The sequence below is a fragment of the Ambystoma mexicanum genome, chromosome 8, assembly GCF_040938575.1.
Source record: "Ambystoma mexicanum isolate Mex_15411 chromosome 8, UKY_AmexF1_1, whole genome shotgun sequence".
In the NCBI taxonomy this organism is placed as follows: Eukaryota; Metazoa; Chordata; class Amphibia; order Caudata; family Ambystomatidae; genus Ambystoma; species Ambystoma mexicanum.
Window position 1 is genome coordinate 127,971,685 of NC_090929.1, and position 19,916 is coordinate 127,991,600.

General features: G+C 46.2%; 1 protein-coding gene across 4 annotated transcripts in view; it reads left to right on the forward strand.

Annotated features, from left to right (window-relative positions):
• DENND1A (DENN domain containing 1A) overlaps positions 1-19,916 on the forward strand; it is a 2,718,319-nt gene that overhangs the window by 471,742 nt on the left and 2,226,661 nt on the right. For all 4 annotated transcript variants that reach the window (XM_069609457.1, XM_069609459.1, XM_069609458.1 and 1 more), the window contains exon 4: positions 4,346-4,395. In XM_069609457.1, the coding sequence (XP_069465558.1) occupies positions 4,346-4,395 (50 nt within the window). The remainder of the gene's footprint in view (positions 1-4,345; positions 4,396-19,916) is intronic.

Sequence of the window (19,916 nt, forward strand, 5' to 3'; positions counted from 1 at the left end):
CACCCACCTAACCAATTGGGAGCAACTCTGTCATGAGCCATCCAACGCAGAGTTATTTCTTTTGTCCAGGCCATTATTATTGGTTATTTTTCTCAACCTAACTTGCAGTTGCAGCATCTGACATTGTTTTCTGTCATACCATGATGCAAACATGCATGCTGGTTGTGCGGCAGCAAGAAATGGCTTCCAGGAAGTACAGATATCTAGGGGACCCCTCCACACAGCATCAGCCCAGGATTTAATGGCTTCAGAAATTAGCATTATCTTCCTCGGAGGCGCCATCAACCAATGAGAATGCTCGGAACGCGTGCTGTATTCACTAAGGAAATCCTGTTCCCGAGCATTTTCATTGGTGTCGGGTGAGCTTTTCTTCCTCGCTTCCTCTTCACCTTAGCACCTGTGTAGCTCCCTTCACAGCTACTAATGGGGTCTTATTTTTTTTTTAATGAAAAAACAAAGCTTAACTTTATGCGTCTCAGCGCCGCGACAGCACTGTCCTCCAGGCAGTCCCTCTTCAATGTCGATGATTTTAGTCATCAACATTGAAAACAGACTTCCTGGCTGACAACACTGCGCGACTTTGGGGCACAGGATAAAGGTAACAAAAATCACCCTTATCAACCGCTAAGTAACTACACGGGTGCTAATGGCGATATCACACAAGGCGGTGTGCCGACCCTTTTGGTAACGGAACCACCGCCTGCATTAAGGGTCCCTCACATCCGCCTCATGTAATATCACCTCAGTGGCAAAGCCAACCTCTTTGGCTTTTTTCGAAGCATTTGGTAGGCATTTGCTATACACTGCCATCCTTCTTCTTCTTATTTCATTCTTATAGGCCTGGGTACTCGCACGGTTTACCAGTTGTTGCGCTGCGTACACAGTGTCTGTAAATGTGGGGTTCCAATGGTGCAAGTACTTGGACTTTTGATTGCGATACCTAGGAATGATGAGCAAATGATGCCAATGGCAGCCATGTGATATCAGCTTCTTCTATATCATATTGCATAGCATGTTAATATATGGGCAAATCATTTCAATACCTGCACCATAGGGACACACATACCATGGCAAGAGCTGATACATGGTTTAAGTACATGGTCATGTAATGGCATTGCCCGGCAAATCCATATCCAAGACCCACAACTCTTGGCTTTGTCAATGTTTGTTTTGTGTGGGTGTTTTCAGAGCCAATATGGTACCTTCTTCAAAGTGGTGTCACATTGAGAAATGTACCCCAATACTGGCCTATCAGACATTTGAATCCTGCATCATGGGGCATAAGGGCGCATGCTGGGTTTGTTTGATGGGTTATTAACCAAGCTGATCAGATAGCTCAGGGAGTTAAACTCCCGCTGCTGAAACTTTGTCACCCAGCAGACCACGGAATCGAATCCCAACCTTTTATCTTCCTGAAGTTGATAAACAGATTGCCATCACATTGGCGAAAAGTTCATCTACAGTGCTATGAAACACCAAAAACGGTGCTGCACTGTGCCACACAACATCACAATAAGAACCCTGTGAAGTGACAGCAGCAAAAGGCACAAGGCCTGCCCATGTGATCTATGGTCCAATCCAATGCAGCCGCTTGGGTTCCTCCTTAGTCTCCGGCTTTATCCTGGTGCCCCAAGCCCTTGGGTCATAGGCTTATTGAATCCCATATCTGTGCTGCCTGCCATGTCGCATGCAATTCGGTTCCACACGTAACATCTGGATGTGTCAGAAGATAAATATGGATTTTAGGGAGAGCACCTGGTTAACTCTTTCAGGACAGCCTGTCCATTTGGCGGGATGTTTCACAGGTCAAGACGGGGCTTCATTTTGATTAGACAGTGAGTGGCAGGCTCCGTTCAGGGATGGGGCAGTTCACTCTCTCTGTGATCAATACTCTTTCTGCCTCGTTTAGGGATTGATGCGCCTTGTTTTGGGGGCAAAAGGCCAAGGTTAAAAATGAATGACATTAATTGCAAGTCATCAACTCAGTTGGTATTGACAATTCCTTGCTTTTGGTGTGGATAGCATGACCCATGTAAACCCCTGATTAGTATCACTTGGGTCAGGATCTGCAGAAGGCAATCCTCTTTCAGCACAAACACCTCATTGGTGCTTAATAAAAAAGGAGTCAGGTCATGAGTTCACCACATGTTGAGATTCAAATGCAGGACTCACGAGGGCATCCATCCAGCTAAAAGACAGTAACAGGAGCACTTGCAAATGGAACTCAGTGCTCGTTATGCAGCCTTCTGTTGAAATGGAAGGATGCTTTGATGAGAAAGTCAGCCATACGTTGTGGTGAATGAACTTCAATAGGCCTATTACTGGCAGTCAGAATTCAGGAAATTAACACCAGGAAAATGTAGCAGGTTAAGAGGTTCGGTGTAAAAATGTATGCGATTCTCCTGGTGTATTGGCTTCCGTACGATGGCGAGTGCTTGCCTCTAGTAGCGATCTTCGTCCTGCATCCCGGCACAATAAATCATATTTTTAAGCAAACATATTTTCATAAAGATTTATTTTATCTATTCAAACTGATTTAGGGTGTTGCTTGGTGTTTCACCCTTCCACTTTATTAAACACAAACAGCTGGTTCTGCTTATGAACCAACAGAATGCAGAAATCTGGGCATGTTGGTGTACAACTAAAAATGGGACGGTAGGCGACGTGGCCTACTGTGTAAATTGCAAACAGTAAAACCGGCCACTGGAGCAGAAATCCAGCCTTTTCCACTTGAACCACATGTGTGATCCTGGGTCACATAGCAGTGGTTCAATTCAGTTTGCACTATGAAAAACAAGCTGAATCGTATATCTTGCATATTAGAAGAGATCTCTCCTTCAATGACAATGCTTGGGTGGTTGAGGCTGCTTTTGGCATCTGATGATTGGGCTTGTAAGGACTATGCTTCGCATATGAGGCTTAAACCGGCATAACAACAAACTGCTTGGGTATACCACTCTTACAGCATTACCGCAGTCGCTGGTATGTGAAGCCATTATGTAAGAACTTTGACTGCACGTGGCATGCGAGACTTTAACAAATGTAAGATGGCAGTAGCTGCACATATGAAGCTGCACAGGCATTGAAAGAAGTGTTCGCTTTCTACCATTGATCTGCTGTGTGTGGCACGAGCGTATCCTGCTTCCATTACATATTGAGGTGGCAGTGTTGCTGATTAATGGTAAAAAACTGGAACGGCCTTTTTTGTCCGCTTTAATACTATGTTATGTTACGTTACTAATCATGCACAGTTTAGGGTTTAATCTTACTTTCTTGCCGTCCGTTGTCATCAGGGTCAAAGGTCATGTGATGTCACTTCCTGTGATGTCACATCCGCAACCCCCTAACTGTTTGGCGAAGTGACATTGAAATCACCCGATGACTGTGCTTTCTTTGGGTGAACGTTTTTGCTCCCATCTCTAAGGAGGTGGCTGCTGTGTTGTTGATGGGAAAGTGTTGTGTCCATGTTTGTGGTGTGTGTGTCAGATATTTGGCTGTGTTGGTTGTTTGTCAAGCTAATGTTTAGAGCAGAACAGCTCTGTCAAAGGCACAGCCATGTGTGTTTAATAGCTGCACAACTTGACCGCCTTTGTTAGTTCCTACCTGTCAACCTTTAGTAGTGAAAATGTACTCGTTTTGCGGGTGTGCTCTGCATTGTCACCCATTGGCCAGCCAGGGGCTTGGCAGATGAGGGATCTGACTCTTTCGCAGTGGTCACCCGCCAAAAGCGGGCAAATTGACAGGTATGTTAGTTACCTCTGAAAATAAGAGAGATGCCATAGATGGAGAGTGGCCCAGTTTCTTTGACTTGGCCATGGCACAGCTTAGAAGGCCAACGAGAAGAAAGCGCAGGCGAGCTCCTTTTACGCCAGCCTTTGTGGCGCTCGGCCTTGTTGATGTTGCAGAGTGTTCTCTAATCCCAGTGCCACCCGTTCCTAGGTAACGGGCGTCAGCGGTGCCAACAGGAGCCGCCGTGCCAGGGCAAGCCCATGTGGCTTGGTTATGTGTGCCATAATCCATATGGCCGGGCAGGAGACTGTCCCTGGGGGGGTGTCAACACTGGAAGATCCTGAGCACTCCCCACCCCCGCTCTTCCTGAAAGGGCTGCTTAGTTCCAACCACAGACTTCTTTTAAATTCATGTTTTATTTTTTGTATGGCATTTGATTACGTTGCTTTGTTTTTACATGATATTTCACCCGGTGCTTTTTCCTGTGTTCTTCCGCGTCCTCCATTTTGTTTCCATTTATTTTGAGGGTGAATTTGCACGTTTGCTTCCTTCTAGTTATTATTCGATTTATGGCTCCCGCCGGATTAATACATTATCTGTCTCTCTCTCTCCACAGGAAGTTCTGCAGACGCTGAGCAGGTTCTGCTTCCCCTTCTACGCGGACAGGTAGTGTTAGATTTTCAAACTTTACAATAATGAAAAAAAGCCTCCGTAAAAGTGTGTCAGGCAATAAAAACCATGCCCCGCTTAATGTTCTGTCCGTTTAGCGTGATTTAGAACACCCCTGCGCTTGTTATGGTTGCAATATCCCCTTTCCTGGGGGTTTAACGGCGCCATCAAAAGTTTAAAAGTTACAGCCCTGTTGACTGTTTGCGGGGTGAGCTAAATTCTCGGACCCAGTTGCGTGGGCGCCCTTCACTTTGCCTGAAGAAAGCATGCCTTTGTCTGACCTTTAAATCAAATTAAGTTTGAGAAGAATGTTGACAAACCCTGTGATCTTTGTAATTTCAAATCTGTTACAGCTCTTGAGCAGTAGCAAGTATACGCCGACACCTTTCCACCATGCACCCGCAACACGGCAGTATGCATCGGTTGCCTCTCCTACACACACTGCATTCTTCAGAGTGAATGGTCGACTAGAGTGGACAAATGCAACATTGTGTGCACCAAAAAAAGATTGTGATGGGAAGCCATGAGCAGCAAGAGGCAACTTTGGGGGGAAATGTGGTAACACAGACTCCGCTGCTTAGTGAAGACTGAATATGGAAACACATGTTGGTCCATTTAGGACAAGCAAGTCAAGAGTAAACTATTAATTCTGTGCTCCTTTTGCAGCAATCAAAAATAGCAAAGAAATTAATATTTTAGATATTTTATTTCCTCTAGAATTTTTTCTGTTGCACAATGAGCCACAGACAATGTTTAGGAGAAATACAACTAGCAAACTGGTGATTTATTGCATAGTAACATAACCATCTCCTTCACAGTAGCAGTGTTTTGGTGCAGTGCAAAAGCAGAGTAGCATAATCATTCCAGCTGTGCTGATTCGACACAGTAGAAAAGCATAGTAATAGTGCATATTCCTGGTAGTTGTGATTCAGAGTTACAAAAGCAAAGTAAAAAAGAGCAAAAAGATCATAAAATCCTCTTTTGCTCTAAGCTGTCACTTCTCTGCTGATGACTCCCAGATCATTGCCTCTTTCAAGGTCATCACGAGTTTGGCGGTGTCCCTTAAATGCAGCGGTAACGCTATTGCCGCCGCATTTAAGGGTCTGCCAAATCACGGTTTTGGCTGCATTTACCCCCAGCTTCGAGCTGGGGGTAAATACGCCTGGAAAATTCCCATTTTCGGGCGCAATTAGTGGGGAATTAATGTTAATGCCAAACCCATGATCCGGCGCTAATGGCGCTGGAGGGTTTGGTAGTAACGCTATTAGCCCGGGCTGTATCCCGGCGCTAATACCGCCGGGATACCGCCCAACTCGTGATGAGGCCCTTTCTCTCCTTTCGTTTTACACCTCTCCACTGTGTTGACTCTTTTGCTCTGTTGCATAACTTCTGGGCTAACTCCCAGATCATTGCTTCTTTCGCTTCTTTTTTACTTTACTCTTCTCCTCTTTCTTTTATTGGTGCCTCTTTTGGTTTGTCCTGTCACTTTTGCGCTGATGACTCCTGGATCGTTGATTCTTCCTCTTCTTCCGTGTTACACTTCTCTTTCTACTAGAGTTGCCTCTTTTGCTCTGTTGCATAACTTCTGGGCTGACTCCCAGATCATTGCTTCTTTCGCTTCTTTTTTAACTTTACTCTTCTCCTCTTTCTTTTATTGTTGCTTCTTTTGGTTTGTCCTGTCACCTTTTTGCTGAGGAGTCCTGGATCGTTGACGCTTCCTTTTCTTGCGTTTTATATTTCTCTTTCTTCTAGTGTTGCCTCTTTTGCTCTGTTCCATCACTTCTGCGCGGATTCCCAGTTCTTTGTCAGCTTCTTTCGCTTTACACTTGTCGTTCTTCTATTGTTGCTTCTTTTGATCTGTCCTGTCACCTCTGTGATGACGAATCCCAGATCATTGCCTCTTTCTCTTCTCTTGTATTACACTTCTCCTCTTTCTTCCACTGTTGCCTCTTTCGCTCTGACCTCTCATTTCTCTGCTGATGACTCGCAGATCTTTGTCTCTTTCTCTTCTTCATTCGCTTTACACGTATCGTTATTCTGTTGTTGTCCCTATTGGTCTGTCCCATCACCTGTGTGCTGACGACTCCCAGTTCATTGCCTCGTTCTCTTCTTTTGCTCTATTGTTGCCCCTTTTGATCTGACCTGTCACTGCTCTACTGATGACTTGCAGATCTTTCTCTTTCTCGTCTTCCTTCGCTTTACACTTCTCTTTCTTCTATTGTTGCCCCTTTTGATCTGATCTGTCACTTCTCTGCTGATGATTCACAGATCTTTGCCTCTTTCTCTCCTTTCGTTTTACACTTCTCTTTCTTCCAGTGTTGCCTCCTTTGTTCTGACCTGTCATGTCTCTCAGATCTTTGTCTTTCTCTTCTTCATTCGCTTTACACGTATCAGTATTCTATTGTTGTCCCTATTGGTCTGTCCCATCACCTGTGTGCTGACGACTCCCAGATCATTGCCTCGTTCTCTTCTTTTGCTCTATTGTTGCCCCTTTTGATCTGACCTGTCACTTCTCTACTGATGACTTGCAGATCTTTTTCTCTTTCTCGTCTTCTTTCGCTTTACACTTCTCTTTCTTCTATTGCCTCGTTGCTCTGTTCCATCACTTCTGCCCTGACTCACAATGTTTTTTTCGCTTCTTCTTCTGTTTTACACTTCTCTTCTAGTGTTTCCCCTTTTGATCTGACCTTTCATTTCTCTACTGATGACATACAGATATTTGCCTCTTTCGCTTCTTCTTTCCTTTTACACTTCTCTTTCTTCTATTGTTGACCCTTTTGATCTGACCTGTGATTTCTCTGCTGATGACTCACAGATCTTTGTCTTTCTCGTCTTCATTCGCTTTACACGTATCGCTATTCTATTGTTGTCCCTATTGGTCTGTCCCGTCACCTGTCTGACGACTCCAAGATCATTGCCTCGTACTCTTCTTTTGCTCTATTGTTGCCCCTTTTGATCTGACCTGTCACTTCTCTACTGATGATTCACAGATCTTTGCCTCTTGCGCTTCTTCTTTCGTTTTACACTTCTCTTTCTTCTATTGTTGCCCCTTTTGTTGGCCTATCACCTCTGTGACAACTCCCAGACCTTTGCCTCTTTCGCTTTACACTTCTCTTTCTTCTATTGTTGCCCCTTGAGATCCAACCTGTCACTTCTCTGCTGATGATTCACAGATCTTTGCCTCTTAGGCTCCTTCTTTCACTTTACACTTCTCTTTCTTCTATTGTTGCCCCTTTTGTTCTGTCCTATCACCTCTGTGACAACTCCCAGACCTTTGCCTCTTTTGCTTTACACTTATCGTTCTTCTATGGTTTCCCCTTTTGGTCTGTCCTGTAACTTGTGTGCTGACTCCTCCCAGATCGTTGTCCCTCTTCTTTTTCAGATTCTCTTCCTGCTGCTCTGATGGCCACCCAACCATGAATGCGCTCTCACCTTCATCTCAATGCCTCAAAAACTGTGATTCCCTTCTTTGCTGCATTAAATTGTACTGCTCCTCCCCCTCTCTCTACAATCTCATCCTCTCCTCATTTTCCTTCTCTGCACATAACTTAGGTGTCCTTTTTGACTCCACGTGTTCCTTTTCTCCGCACATTTCCAATATTCCCCATGCATGTCGCTTTCAACTTCATAATATAATAATTGCAAAATGTGTTCCTTTCATGCTACCAAACTCGTTATTAGAACTTTTGTCCTCTCTCGTCTTGACCTGGTTGCTCTTCTTTAACGCGGCTATTCTTATGCTTTGGGCTTCTGTCTCTTCTTCACAACTCTTGTCCTCTCTCGTCTTGACCTCGTTGGTCTTCTTTAACGCGGCTATTCTTATGCTTTGGGCTTCTGTCTCTTCTTCACAACTCTTGTCCTCTCTCGTCTTGACCTCGTTGGTCTTCTTTAACGCAGCTATTCTTACGCTTCAGGCTTCTGTCTCTTCTTCACGGCGCTCTATACCCTGGCTTCCTTTTGAGTCCCATCTTCTCTCTCATTGTTCTGTACTATCCCTAAATGTATCCAAGGCGTGTCTCCTTCTTATAGGTCCCTCTCTGGTATCCATTGAAGTTCCATCTCAATCCCACATCCTCCTTGTGGGCAAGCGCGCTTTCGCTCCTTTTCACGTCTTGGCCCGAGCATTGGAATGTCTTATCCCTCTCCATTGTGACTCTCACACTCTTTCCTCATTCTGCTCTAATCTTGAACTCCTGTTCTTTCCTCTTTGCTGTAATATGATATACACTTGTATTTTTGCATTTCAAATTTTTTTGTAGTTATTTTTAATTTACACGGCTCAGGTGAAAGTGCACTATAAATGAATAAAATGCAAATATAGTTGTCATGATGTAGGAATCTATGTGATCACTGCACCGCCGATAATGTCAACAATTAAATTGCCAACCCCCATTATGGCGTGGCACAGTGATCCCATAGATCACTGTGCCCTGCATCCCCATTCCGGCCTCCCCCCCCCATCCACTTACCTTTTCGGTGGCACACAGTGAAGTGTGCCACGGTCTCTCTTCCAACTTTCCAGTGTCACTTCCTCCCACTTTCGCGGGTCAATACTGACGCCGCAGGGTCCTTTTTTTACTTTTTACTACTTATCCCCCGCTCACCATTGCCAATCCCTCGCACCTGTTACTGCACCCAAGAGGAGCAGGGGACACCCCTGCAACCCCTGCTCTGCTTGAGCTCAGTAATGGGAGTCAGGATTTTGTGCGCACCGAAAGTCGAAGTAACTGCAGGGGCGCAATACCGGAGGCGGCATTTTTGCACGTTTCCGTGATTCAGGACCAAAGTATAGCATGATCTAGATCACTGTGACTCGTCGCAGTCCAGAAGCCCAGTAACATAGCATGGTCCTCATAGTTGCCAGTACCATCCTTGAGCAATCATATTAACACACACGCCCCAACATTGCAGCCACGTGGCAAATAGAAATGGGAGTAGCCTGGTTTCCAGGTTGAACACATATATGCCTGTATCTCTTTCGCAGCTGGCATGTAGACATCCTTGAATTGCCTCATGATGTCTTAAGTATTCAGGACGCTGACTCGGGGTGTGGGATGTGGGTGATCGTGCTCCCCACTTGGACATATGGAGGCCAGTTGAATCAGACCTGCAGGCCTGCGCTCGTGCGGTGTGCCCCAGACCAGCAGATGGATGGAATACTGTTGCTGTCCCCATGCCTCCAGTGCGCCCTCCCTGATCTGGGCCCCAAGGCATCTCAGGGATCAGCACGATTGTTCTCCTATTTTTAATCCATGCTCAGGGTGTGCGAAGCTCGCCCTCCCCCGGGGCTGTCAGCATATGGGCCTGCTTTGCTTTTCTGCTGCGGCAGGACCTCGAGCCACACAGGACGCCACAAAAGGAGCCTCCGCCCTCGTCATCCCCTCTACCCCGAAGCTACTCGGCTGCCTCTCACTTGCCAATGCAATTACCCGCAACGCTTCTTGCACAGACCTGCGACATTTTATTCCAGCCGAGAATCTCTCTGAAATCCCGTTTCCAGCTGCCCCCCTCTCTCATGACTCCCCCCACTGACCCCAAATCTGCTAGCGACGATGGGAGCCTCTCCTCTGCCATGGAGTGTCTGAATACTCCCGGGCACCAGTCTGATCAGTTCTAGCAGGCTGGCCAGGCCCCTCCCTGCTTCCATGCAGGTGTTCTGCCCTTGTGCCCTCCTCTCTCATAACTACCCCCTCTTGCCCCCAAATCTACCATGAAGTCTCTAAATACTCCCGGGCACCAGTCTGATCAGTTCTAGCAGGCTGGCCAGGCCCCTCCCTGCTTCCATGCAGGTGTTCTGCCCTTGTGCCCTCCTCTCTCATAACTACCCCCTCTTGCCCCCAAATCTACCATGAAGTCTCTAAATACTCCCGGGCACCAGTCTGATCAGTTCTAGCAGGCAGGCCAGACCCCTCCCTGCTTCCATGCAGGTGTTCCCCTCTTGCCCCCAAATCTACCATGAAGTCTCTAAATACTCCCGGGCACCAGTCTGATCAGTTCTAGCAGGCCGGAGTACTCCCGGGCATCAGTCTGATCAGTTCTAGCAGGCCGGAGTACTCCCGTGCACCAGTCTGATCAGTTCTAGCAGGCTGGCCAGGCCCCTCCCTGCTTCCATGCAGGTGTTCTGCCTCTGTGCCCTACCTCTCTCATAACTACCCCCTCTTGCCCCCAAATCTACCATGAAGTCTCTAAATACTCCCGGGCACCAGTCTGATCAGTTCTAGCAGGCCGGAGTACTCCCGGGCACCAGTCTGATCAGTTCTAGCAGTCTGATCAGTTCTAGCAGGCCGGAGTACTCCCGGGCACCAGTCTGATCAGTTCTAGCAGGCCGGAGTACTCCCGGGCACCAGTCTGATCAGTTCTAGCAGGCCGGAGTACTCCCGGGCACCAGTCTGATCAGTTCTAGCAGGCCGGAGTACTCCCGGGCACCAGTCTGATCAGTTCTAGCAGTCTGATCAGTTCTAGCAGGCCGGAGTACTCCCGGGCACCAGTCTGATCAGTTCTAGCAGGCCGGAGTACTCCCGGGCACCAGTCTGATCAGTTCTAGCAGGCCGGAGTACTCCCGGGCACCAGTCTGATCAGTTCTAGCAGGCCGGAGTACTCCCGGGCACCAGTCTGATCAGTTCTAGCAGGCTGGAGTACTCCCGGGCACCAGTCTGATCAGTTCTAGCAGGCCAGAGTACTCCCGGGCACCAGTCTGATCAGTTCTAGCAGGCCGGAGTACTCCTGGGGGCTGGCCAGGCCACTCCTGCTAGAATGCAGGTGTTCTGCCCGTGTGCCCCACCTCTGCTGGGAGTGGATAGGTTGCATGCAAGTGGTTCAGTTGAGACGCTCATCCAGCCCCACTCGGGTAAGTCTTTTTCCCACCAGCCGGCTTATCCCAAGGACAAAGGTTTCTATCCATCAATAAAGGCCCCTAGAGAAACCCCCTCCCCTTGTTCTTGGCCCACCCACCCCCCTCACCCTCACCTGTCTGTAGAATACCTCCTATGCCCACCTAAAAACTGAACACTTTTCCTTAAATAACATAAGAAAAATGCACCCTTCCAGCATTATCCATGCCGCCCTCCTCCACAGTTAAAATGAAGCCCTTTGGCTGTGAAATAGAGTTCCCTCCTTCAATCATGGTCGTGGTGCAGTTTTAGGCCGCACCGTGCACCGATAACGGGTTGCGCAACGAGTGGCTCTTGATCCTTGGCACAACGTTGGGCCTTAGGGCTTTTCTTCATTTATTAGGGCTTCTTGGTCTAGGCGCAGTTTTTGACCACACGGTCCACCCATTACAGGTCATGCAACCAATCGCCCTCACTCTGCCCATAGACTCTTGTTTCACTTGGCAGTTGAGTTCACTTTCATGGGTTTCCGTGCACTTCTCTGGCCACCCTCAAATACTTTAGGATCTTCATCTCCTTTTAAGGTTCGATTTGTATCATTAGTTTCCCATATGGGCTCTTTCTCTCTGACCCATTCTTCCTTTTGACTTCACATGCTTAGGTTTCTCTAATGTTCTTTATACTCTTTTTTCATACTTTTGCTCCCACTTCGCCAGCTTCCCTCGGCAGCTTCTTCCCTTTCCATTCAGCGACCTCAGGAGTTATATTGCGTTTCTGTGTTTCACTTGTTTGTCAATTACCGGTTAAACATTTTGTTAACTTCTGTACCTCTGTTTTAAGAGTATGCGTATGCAATCACTCGGCTACTCTTTATCCATAAAGATTAGACCTGCGCTGGGTTTCTTTCACACTTTGAAACTCACCAGCGGTAGCGTCTATGCTTCTGGGGTTCTCATCATTCTTTGTTGAAGGCAGGGCTCTTCCACCTGCCCCTTGGATAATCCTGGGCTGGCGCTCCTAGCCAGGGAAATAAAGCAGTCTCTGGTCACAAGGAAAGGGACCGTCCGCTCACGCGGCTCCTTTTGATCCTACTTTCCAGCTCCCTCGCTGCATACACATCGCCTGCTTTCCCATGCAGATCTCTGGCAATTCGGTACTCTGTTCTCTTTGGGACACTCTCAGACTGGAAGGGCCTTCCTGTTGCTCCTCGCACGCTCCTTTCTGTGCTATAGCTTGGACATTTATACACCTGTACCCTGTTAAGGGTTCTCGGGTGCATCTCCTTTGATTAGCTTGCCTGACTCCAATCAAGCCAATCACTGGGACATACCTGACCTTCAAAGCCTCTAGACTTCCTCTTCTTCGTCCCAGTACCCTAATGGTTTCTTTCACAGGTAATCTTCCTCACTCCAAGATTCTTCTTCGCAGTACTTGCATGTTGTCAATGGGTAAGGTACAGTCACAGTCGCCTACAAAGGCATGGGGGTGTAGGATGGATTGTTGTCCGGGCAGAGGGAATACCATGCCTCACCCTCTGGCACTCTCTCCCCTCTTCCTAGGTGATCCTCCCCTGCTTGTCCACCCCCAGAGTTGGATTCCAAAAGTGATGGCCCTTCCCATACCATCCGAATAGAAGAGCCCTGGGGAATAGGTGTGAGAATGCCATTGGGTATCTCAGGCTGGTTATCACCACTATCTCATAGCTCAATGAGGCTACTGACCATACATGCTTGACCACCAGTTCCTGGATGCTTCAGAGCTTATTTATTGAGCATGTACCTTTTTCTCTGGGATATACCTGTTTTTCAAATGCTGTCAGTGCACCAAAATGTTTAGGAGGAGGCCCTACTGTGAGTTTGTCTCCTGCTGCATCTCAGAAGGGCTTCAGACATTTGAAGACTTGGAATGCCCAATAGCACACTGCCCGTGAGCGCGAGACAGTGTTCGTTAAGTGCACTATGCAGCTGGTAGTGATGAACAGGGGCACTGGCCCAAACATACTTGCTTATATATGTGTATATAGTAGGAAGGTCCATTTGAGCCAAGACACACATTCCACAACGCCACCTGGTAGCCATCGCTGGAAGTTCACCTCCAGTTCTGAGCCTCAACAGCAAGGCATTGTGGGTATACAAATTGGCTCAAATGCAAACCTTTTTCTCCAGGAAATTCTCTTTGACTGTGAGGGCAGTGCTATTTGATACATAGCTTAATCAACCCAAGACCGACATTTGCAAGGCTGTTAAGACAACTGCATACCTGGTTCCACCCTTATTAGGGATCTTCAGTGCAGTATAGTCCAGGCAGCCTTGTGGTTGCAACATTTGGCTATGTTTTCACAACACCAAGAATGTTATGGTGTGTTTAAAAAGGTTTAAAAAAAAAAACGTTCACCTGAAATGCGAAAATAGGAAAGTCCATTTGAACCAAGTCACACGTTCCGCAACGCCACCTAGGCTCAAATGGGTTTTCCTATTTTTACATTTCAGGCGAAAGGGATTTTTTTCAAAACTTTTTAAACCCACCATAAATTTCTTGGGGTTGTCGGGAAGGGCAGTTGTCATCCTTATTTATAAAAATGGCTGGAGGGGTGAAAATGCCATTTAACGGCCCATCTCCCTACTTGACAGTGCAGGGAAAACATTTCCAAGGGCAGTATTGGTTCACCTCCATGACTGGGTTGATAGCCATAGCATAATACATAGACTTCAAGCTGGCTTTCGGTACATAAAAGCACTATTGACCAATGTTTTCGATTATTTGTTCTAACCCAAAAGTATGTAACCCTTAAGAGAATGATTTTTGTTGACCTCCAAACGGCCTTTGATGAAGTCCCATGAGGTTTACCTTGGAGTGTCCTCTGGAAAAGGCAAATCTCTCAGCACTTGATTAAACTCATGAAAAGTCTGTACTGTCAGAACGAGGCGGTAGTATGTTTTGGGTTGGGCGGGGAGCTTACAGACTCCTTCAGGGTTACCCGTGGTGCCAGGCAGGGGTGTGTACTCGCCCCATTACTGTGTCTGTTTATTGATGAGGTTTTCACAGTATTGGTGGATAAATGCCTGGATGCGCCGAGGATTGACGACGATAAGGTACCAGTGTTATTTCTTGCCCACGTCCTTTTGGCAACATCACCAATGCACATCATGAGCACAATTACACCTTTCCTGAGGAAATGTGAACACATGAGGCTAACACTGAACCAGAATAAAACAAAAGCAATGGTTTTTAAACCGAGATCAGCAAAAAAAAGCATTGTGAACATAAAGGTAAATGGTCATAGATTATTAGCGCTGAGATCTCAAAAAACAGCTTATTGTCCACACAACTAATGAAGGCGTGTGTTAACCTAGACAAATGTAGTGGTGCGGCCAAAGTATTTCACAATGGTTGTGGTGGGGAGCAGGCTTGCCAGCCCTTGAGCTCAATAAGAAACAGGCCATCCCCTCGGCCCTTTATGGAGCGGTTGTATGGGGTCATGTTAAAGCTCCTAAACGCATGGTAGCAGAAACTGTGTTTATAAAAAAGTTGGTGATGCTACCCCATGGTTCACCCAATGGCATTATTCATTTGTAAATTGATTTGTGTCCAATAGCAGACCAGGTCTTGAACAGACCGGCCTTGTATTGGCTTAGGTTGTGGACAACTAAGGGCCTTGAATGCTGTATGGACGCCCTGAGCCACTTACTGGCTCAGGGGGCAGCGGGGGACATCCCGTGGGTTGTCCATGTGAGGAAAACTTTCTGGGAGGCTCCAACTGCCGGAAAGTCGGTTGAACCCAACACATTGGCCAGAGCATCGAAGACAATGCTCAAAGATGCCATCTTACAAGAATCCATGGGAACCGTGGGGCATATGTGTCCTCGGTTAAGCCTGGGGCCAAGTTATCTCGAATCCAAAGGGGAGTTTGAGTCTGAGCAATATTTGGATGTTATCACCCTGGTCTTTGCGAGATTCTATTGTTAGAATTCAGGATGGGCACTCTTAAACTCGCCAGATTTACAAGCACATGAAGGGCAGGTAACATGAGGCTACCCACTCTGCGAACTGGATGAAGAAACGGTTGTAATTTTTTTTTTTTGTGACAAAGTACCATCTTTTAGATCGCAATATTTGAAACCCATTCTTGGGGCAAGAAGCACCGCTAGTATTGCAGATGCGATGGACTGCTGTAAATGTACATCCGAAATTCTGGTGGTGAACCTGGTAGCTAAACCTATACATCGAGCCTGGCTGCGCAGAGACAGCTTGTTTAAGGACTGTGGCATAACTATAGAATAAGTCATGGCTATTTATGCAGTCAATGAATAAAGCAGGCATAACAGCATTTGAAATTCCACTTTTTCTTCTTTGTAAAGAGAATGGGCCTCATTACGCGTCCAGCAGTAACACTGCCGGTGCTACCGGCCGCTTGCCGCTGGACCCGTAATAATTTGCCGGCGGCTGACTTCCCGCTGCCACCGGGCTATTACAAGTCTGGCGGCTGGGAAGTCAGGCACCGGTACATTTGTTAATCCCCATTCCATTTTGCCTACTGTGGCCGCTGCGCCCGGCAGGGTCAGACCCGTCGGGCACAGTGGCTCCGGCAGGCAGACTTGTAGTTTGCTGGTCTGGAAACAAGGGTGCTGGTGAGCTTACCTGCACCCTTGTTTCCCGACCGGCAACATTGTAATGAGGCTCAATGTCTTTACTGAAATGGTCTCTGTACAGAGGGGGCTTGGTCAAAACTTGTGGCATAGCCATAGGATAAGTTATGGCAGCTATGTAGTCTATGAACTAAACTGACATAAGTGCACTTGATATAGCACTTTTTCCCTCTTTGCACAGAAAACCTGTTTATTATACTTACTTTGTGGTCTGCTTTTATGAGATTTTTAGGTTATCCCACCTTTTTATTATATGTTTTACGTATGATTAATTATGATTGCATAATTATACATTGTTTTTATTTAAATTGTTTTTATGGCTGATGCCGAATAAAACTTTGATAATGACTTTAAAAAAATAGTAATAATAATTGTCTAAGGATGTCTGTGCATTGGGGACTAAGAATGTTAACGGGTATCCTTAGTGTGACAGTCGGCTTCCGAATCTCAGGCCTAGCACCTCTAAAATGTTGTGATGGGGAGAGGAAACATTCTCTGGGCCCTTTATTGATGCATATAAATCCGCACGCTGACTGAATGGATTTACACTGTTCATGGATGCAAACACTTGAATTTTAGGGTGAGTGTTTTGAAAAATTAGCACCAAGCACAGAGCACATTATATACCTAGACGTTCAAGCATACAAGACTTTTGTCTCAGACATTTGTCAATTATAAACATATGTGGTCATTCTTATGTTACCAAAATGCTCTTTGATTTTTTGCAAAGCTGCCAAGAAGCCTCATTCGTGCTGGGTCTCCCCTCCTCCTTTCTCATAGGGGTGCTTCAAAACATTACAATAGCAGTGTACCTGACTGCCCATTTTGGAATGGAACCTTGTATCAGAAAATCATCTATACGGTTACACCGGTTTTTTGGGTGTTTTGCTCATTAAGAAAAGTGTAGCATAGTGTAGCATTCTTATTTTGACTACACTATGAACTGGAAGTAATAATTAGAAATAAACATTGTAACATGTTTAGAAGAGCCATTTAATGATATTAGTACAATAATAATAAAATAATTTCCATTTTTATTTTATTTGAATTTTTGTCTAGCGCTGGCCCTATCCTGAGGCCCTCGGAGAGCCTTACATAGTTCAAAGTTTGAAAAGGTGAGAGTTCAAAAAAGGAGTTACAAAATGTTTTCAGGAAAGGATAGGGAGCTTAGGATAGACCAGTGATAGCAGTGGATGAGGGCAGGGTTATGTGTGGGAAAGCAGATATGTTTTGAGGCTCTTTCTGAAACTGGTGATGGAGGGTGCAGTGCATATGTGAAGGGGTACAGCGTTCCGTACCCTGGCTGCGCAGTGGGTAAATGCTTGTTTTGTGTGCATGTGAGTTAACAGAGTGGAATGTGTAGAAGGTGTTTGTGTATGTGATGGGTTTGAGTTTGTCATAAGACATAGTTTTGAGGTGGATGGCTTTGAATACAATGCCAAGCTTTTTGAATGCAATTCTCTGAGGTATGGGGAGCCAGTGGAGCTGGCCAAGAGTGGGGGTGATGTGTAAATGTTTGGGTAGTGTGATGATTCACACAGTGTTGTCACTTCTCCCCAGGGGGAGCCCTTTTCCATGAGGCTAGGGAGTTGCAGCCGCTAACTAATAGGGTGGGTTAATGTGGGAGCCCCTTATGGGGAGGGGCTCCCCCTCTGGGGATAAGGACGATCACCTGCGGTGCAGCCCACTGAATGTTGTTACTCCCCAACATTCCTTAGCCCTCCCTGATGTCCAGAGCCACTACATTGAAAACAAACCCATGTATTGTTGCGATATAGGGCCTAAAGCCAAAATACTAGGACGAATAAGAACACATGTGTCATCAAGATCATTGACTGTGATAACATTGGTACGAGGTGCCCCATGGAGGCATGAGGATCACGTCAGTAACAATGAAGGACTTGTGTAATCTGCATGGGAGGAACTAGATACAATGTATAAAAAGGAGAAAAGGACTATTAGATGCGACAAGCCCGGACACAGGGGTGAACGCAGCGGGATTGAGAAGCACAGAGGTGGAAGGCACAGCAGTATCCAGACCTGATGGGGGAAAGCAGCTGGTTTACAAACTCTCCAGCGGAGGATTTTCAAATTCTGACTTACAGATGGGGGAAAAGCAGAAATAAGCAAGAGGATACTGAAGAAGTTCTCTGCCCGCTGCGCTACAAGTGCAGAGGAGAGAAGCCCACAGAGTCTGAGAAGTGTGCCCTGGTCCTAGGAAGTCCCGGCAATGTACCAGAGCCCTATAAGGGTAGGAGCATGAGAACCAGAGTGGACACGGGCTGACACACAGGCTAAGGTGGCAAGGACATTAGTGGGCATAACAAGAGAAGGGTCTGAGACCCCAACAATGAGAAAGAACAGTGTCAAGCAATACCAGGAGAAATGAGTCATTCTCCCTGTTCTTGTGGTGAAATGTACAAGGCAATACCAGCAGAAGGAAAGTATTCTCTTGGTATTGGGCTGAGAATTGTACTGGAGACACCAGGGAAAGTGAGTCATTCCCCCTGGTTTTATTGGGAACTGCATAAGTTTACAGCCGGGGAAGGGAGTCATTCCCCCTGGCATTGCTGTTGGAAGAGAACATTTATTGAACATTGTTAAAGTGGCAGGAGAATGGAGCCATTCTCCTGAAGAAGGAACTTTCTATTAGTTTACCCCATTCATTTTAGTGTGAGGGTTAGTGTAGGACTTGCCACAGAATGGTGGAACTGTGATTTGACGGGCATTCTGACAATTCCTTTAGTTTTAGTTCGAGGCAGGGAAACCCCTCTTAGAGATGGGTACAGTGAGGTCTTCTATTTGAGAATTAAAAGTACATAACCAAAACCATGCTACCTTTGTGTCAGCTTCCTTCTTCGACACCCTTACAGTAGGTGGAGGATGGCTGCTGCTTCTTGTATGGCTTGCAGGCGGTGCTGTTGGAGAGTCCAGTGAGGAGAGCATTTCCATAGTCCAGCTTAGAGCGGACCAGTTCTTGGATGGTGGTGTGTATGTAGTCAGGAGGAAGGATATGTCTGATTTTGCATAGGTGGTGTAGTTTTAGATTGCTTATTTTGGTGACAGTGACTATGCGGTGTGTGAAGCAAGGGGTGGGGGTTGATGGTGAAGCCAAGGAATTTGACGGGTGTAGAGAGGGATATGTGATTTGTTGTGTAATACCTTTTTTTTCCATTAAATAACTCCACCCTGGTATCTCTCCACCATGGTAACTGTCCAGTTGCACTGTCACATTTCTTATGAACCGTAGCAGACTGGGCTTGGAATGTGACCCACATTGTGTTGGCGCCCAAGCCTTAGTGTTCCCTTTCTCACACTACTTGTTCTTCAACTTATCCACTGATCATCATGGTTAATATTAGCGCTTTCCATCCGTCCAAGAGCTTGCACACACATCAATCACCCGGGCAGTGAACAGATTCTCATTTTCTGTTGTTATCTCAAATATCCAGACTCACTAATTGCCAAAGCACAATAAATGTCACAGCTACTACTAGACTGATGGGTTAAATTGATGTCCTACACATAGTGCTGACACAATGACATGGTTTGCAATTCTATCGTTATTTGACAATTAGGCAGAGAACCTAGAAGAAATACCAAGTATAAGTGTCTTCTAAAACTATCAAACATTTCCTGCTTGCACACAATGATTTCCTCTTCAAGATATCGACATCTTTGTGATGGAGAGTCTTTTGGTTTTGATGCTGGCAGTTTTCCATCTATGACCAGAGAAAATAATAGTCCCTGTTCAGGATGTTCTATGGAGGAAGAAGCGTGTGGACTGAATTGTTATGCGCATTCCACTAAATGTCTCAGTAGCCTTCTGCATTGTCGATTACCTCCTGGTTTGCCTCAATGCCTTATATGATGAAGTGCCTTCCATAAAATAGAGTAGAACACCAGGTCTGGATGCTTTCTTCCCCAGACCATGGTGCGGTGATATGCCAGGAGCAGCACAACCAAGAGATGCCAATATACATAAAGAATGTGCAAACAGGCTCCATGAACAGAAGATCTAACTCTGCCATGCTTGGGTACA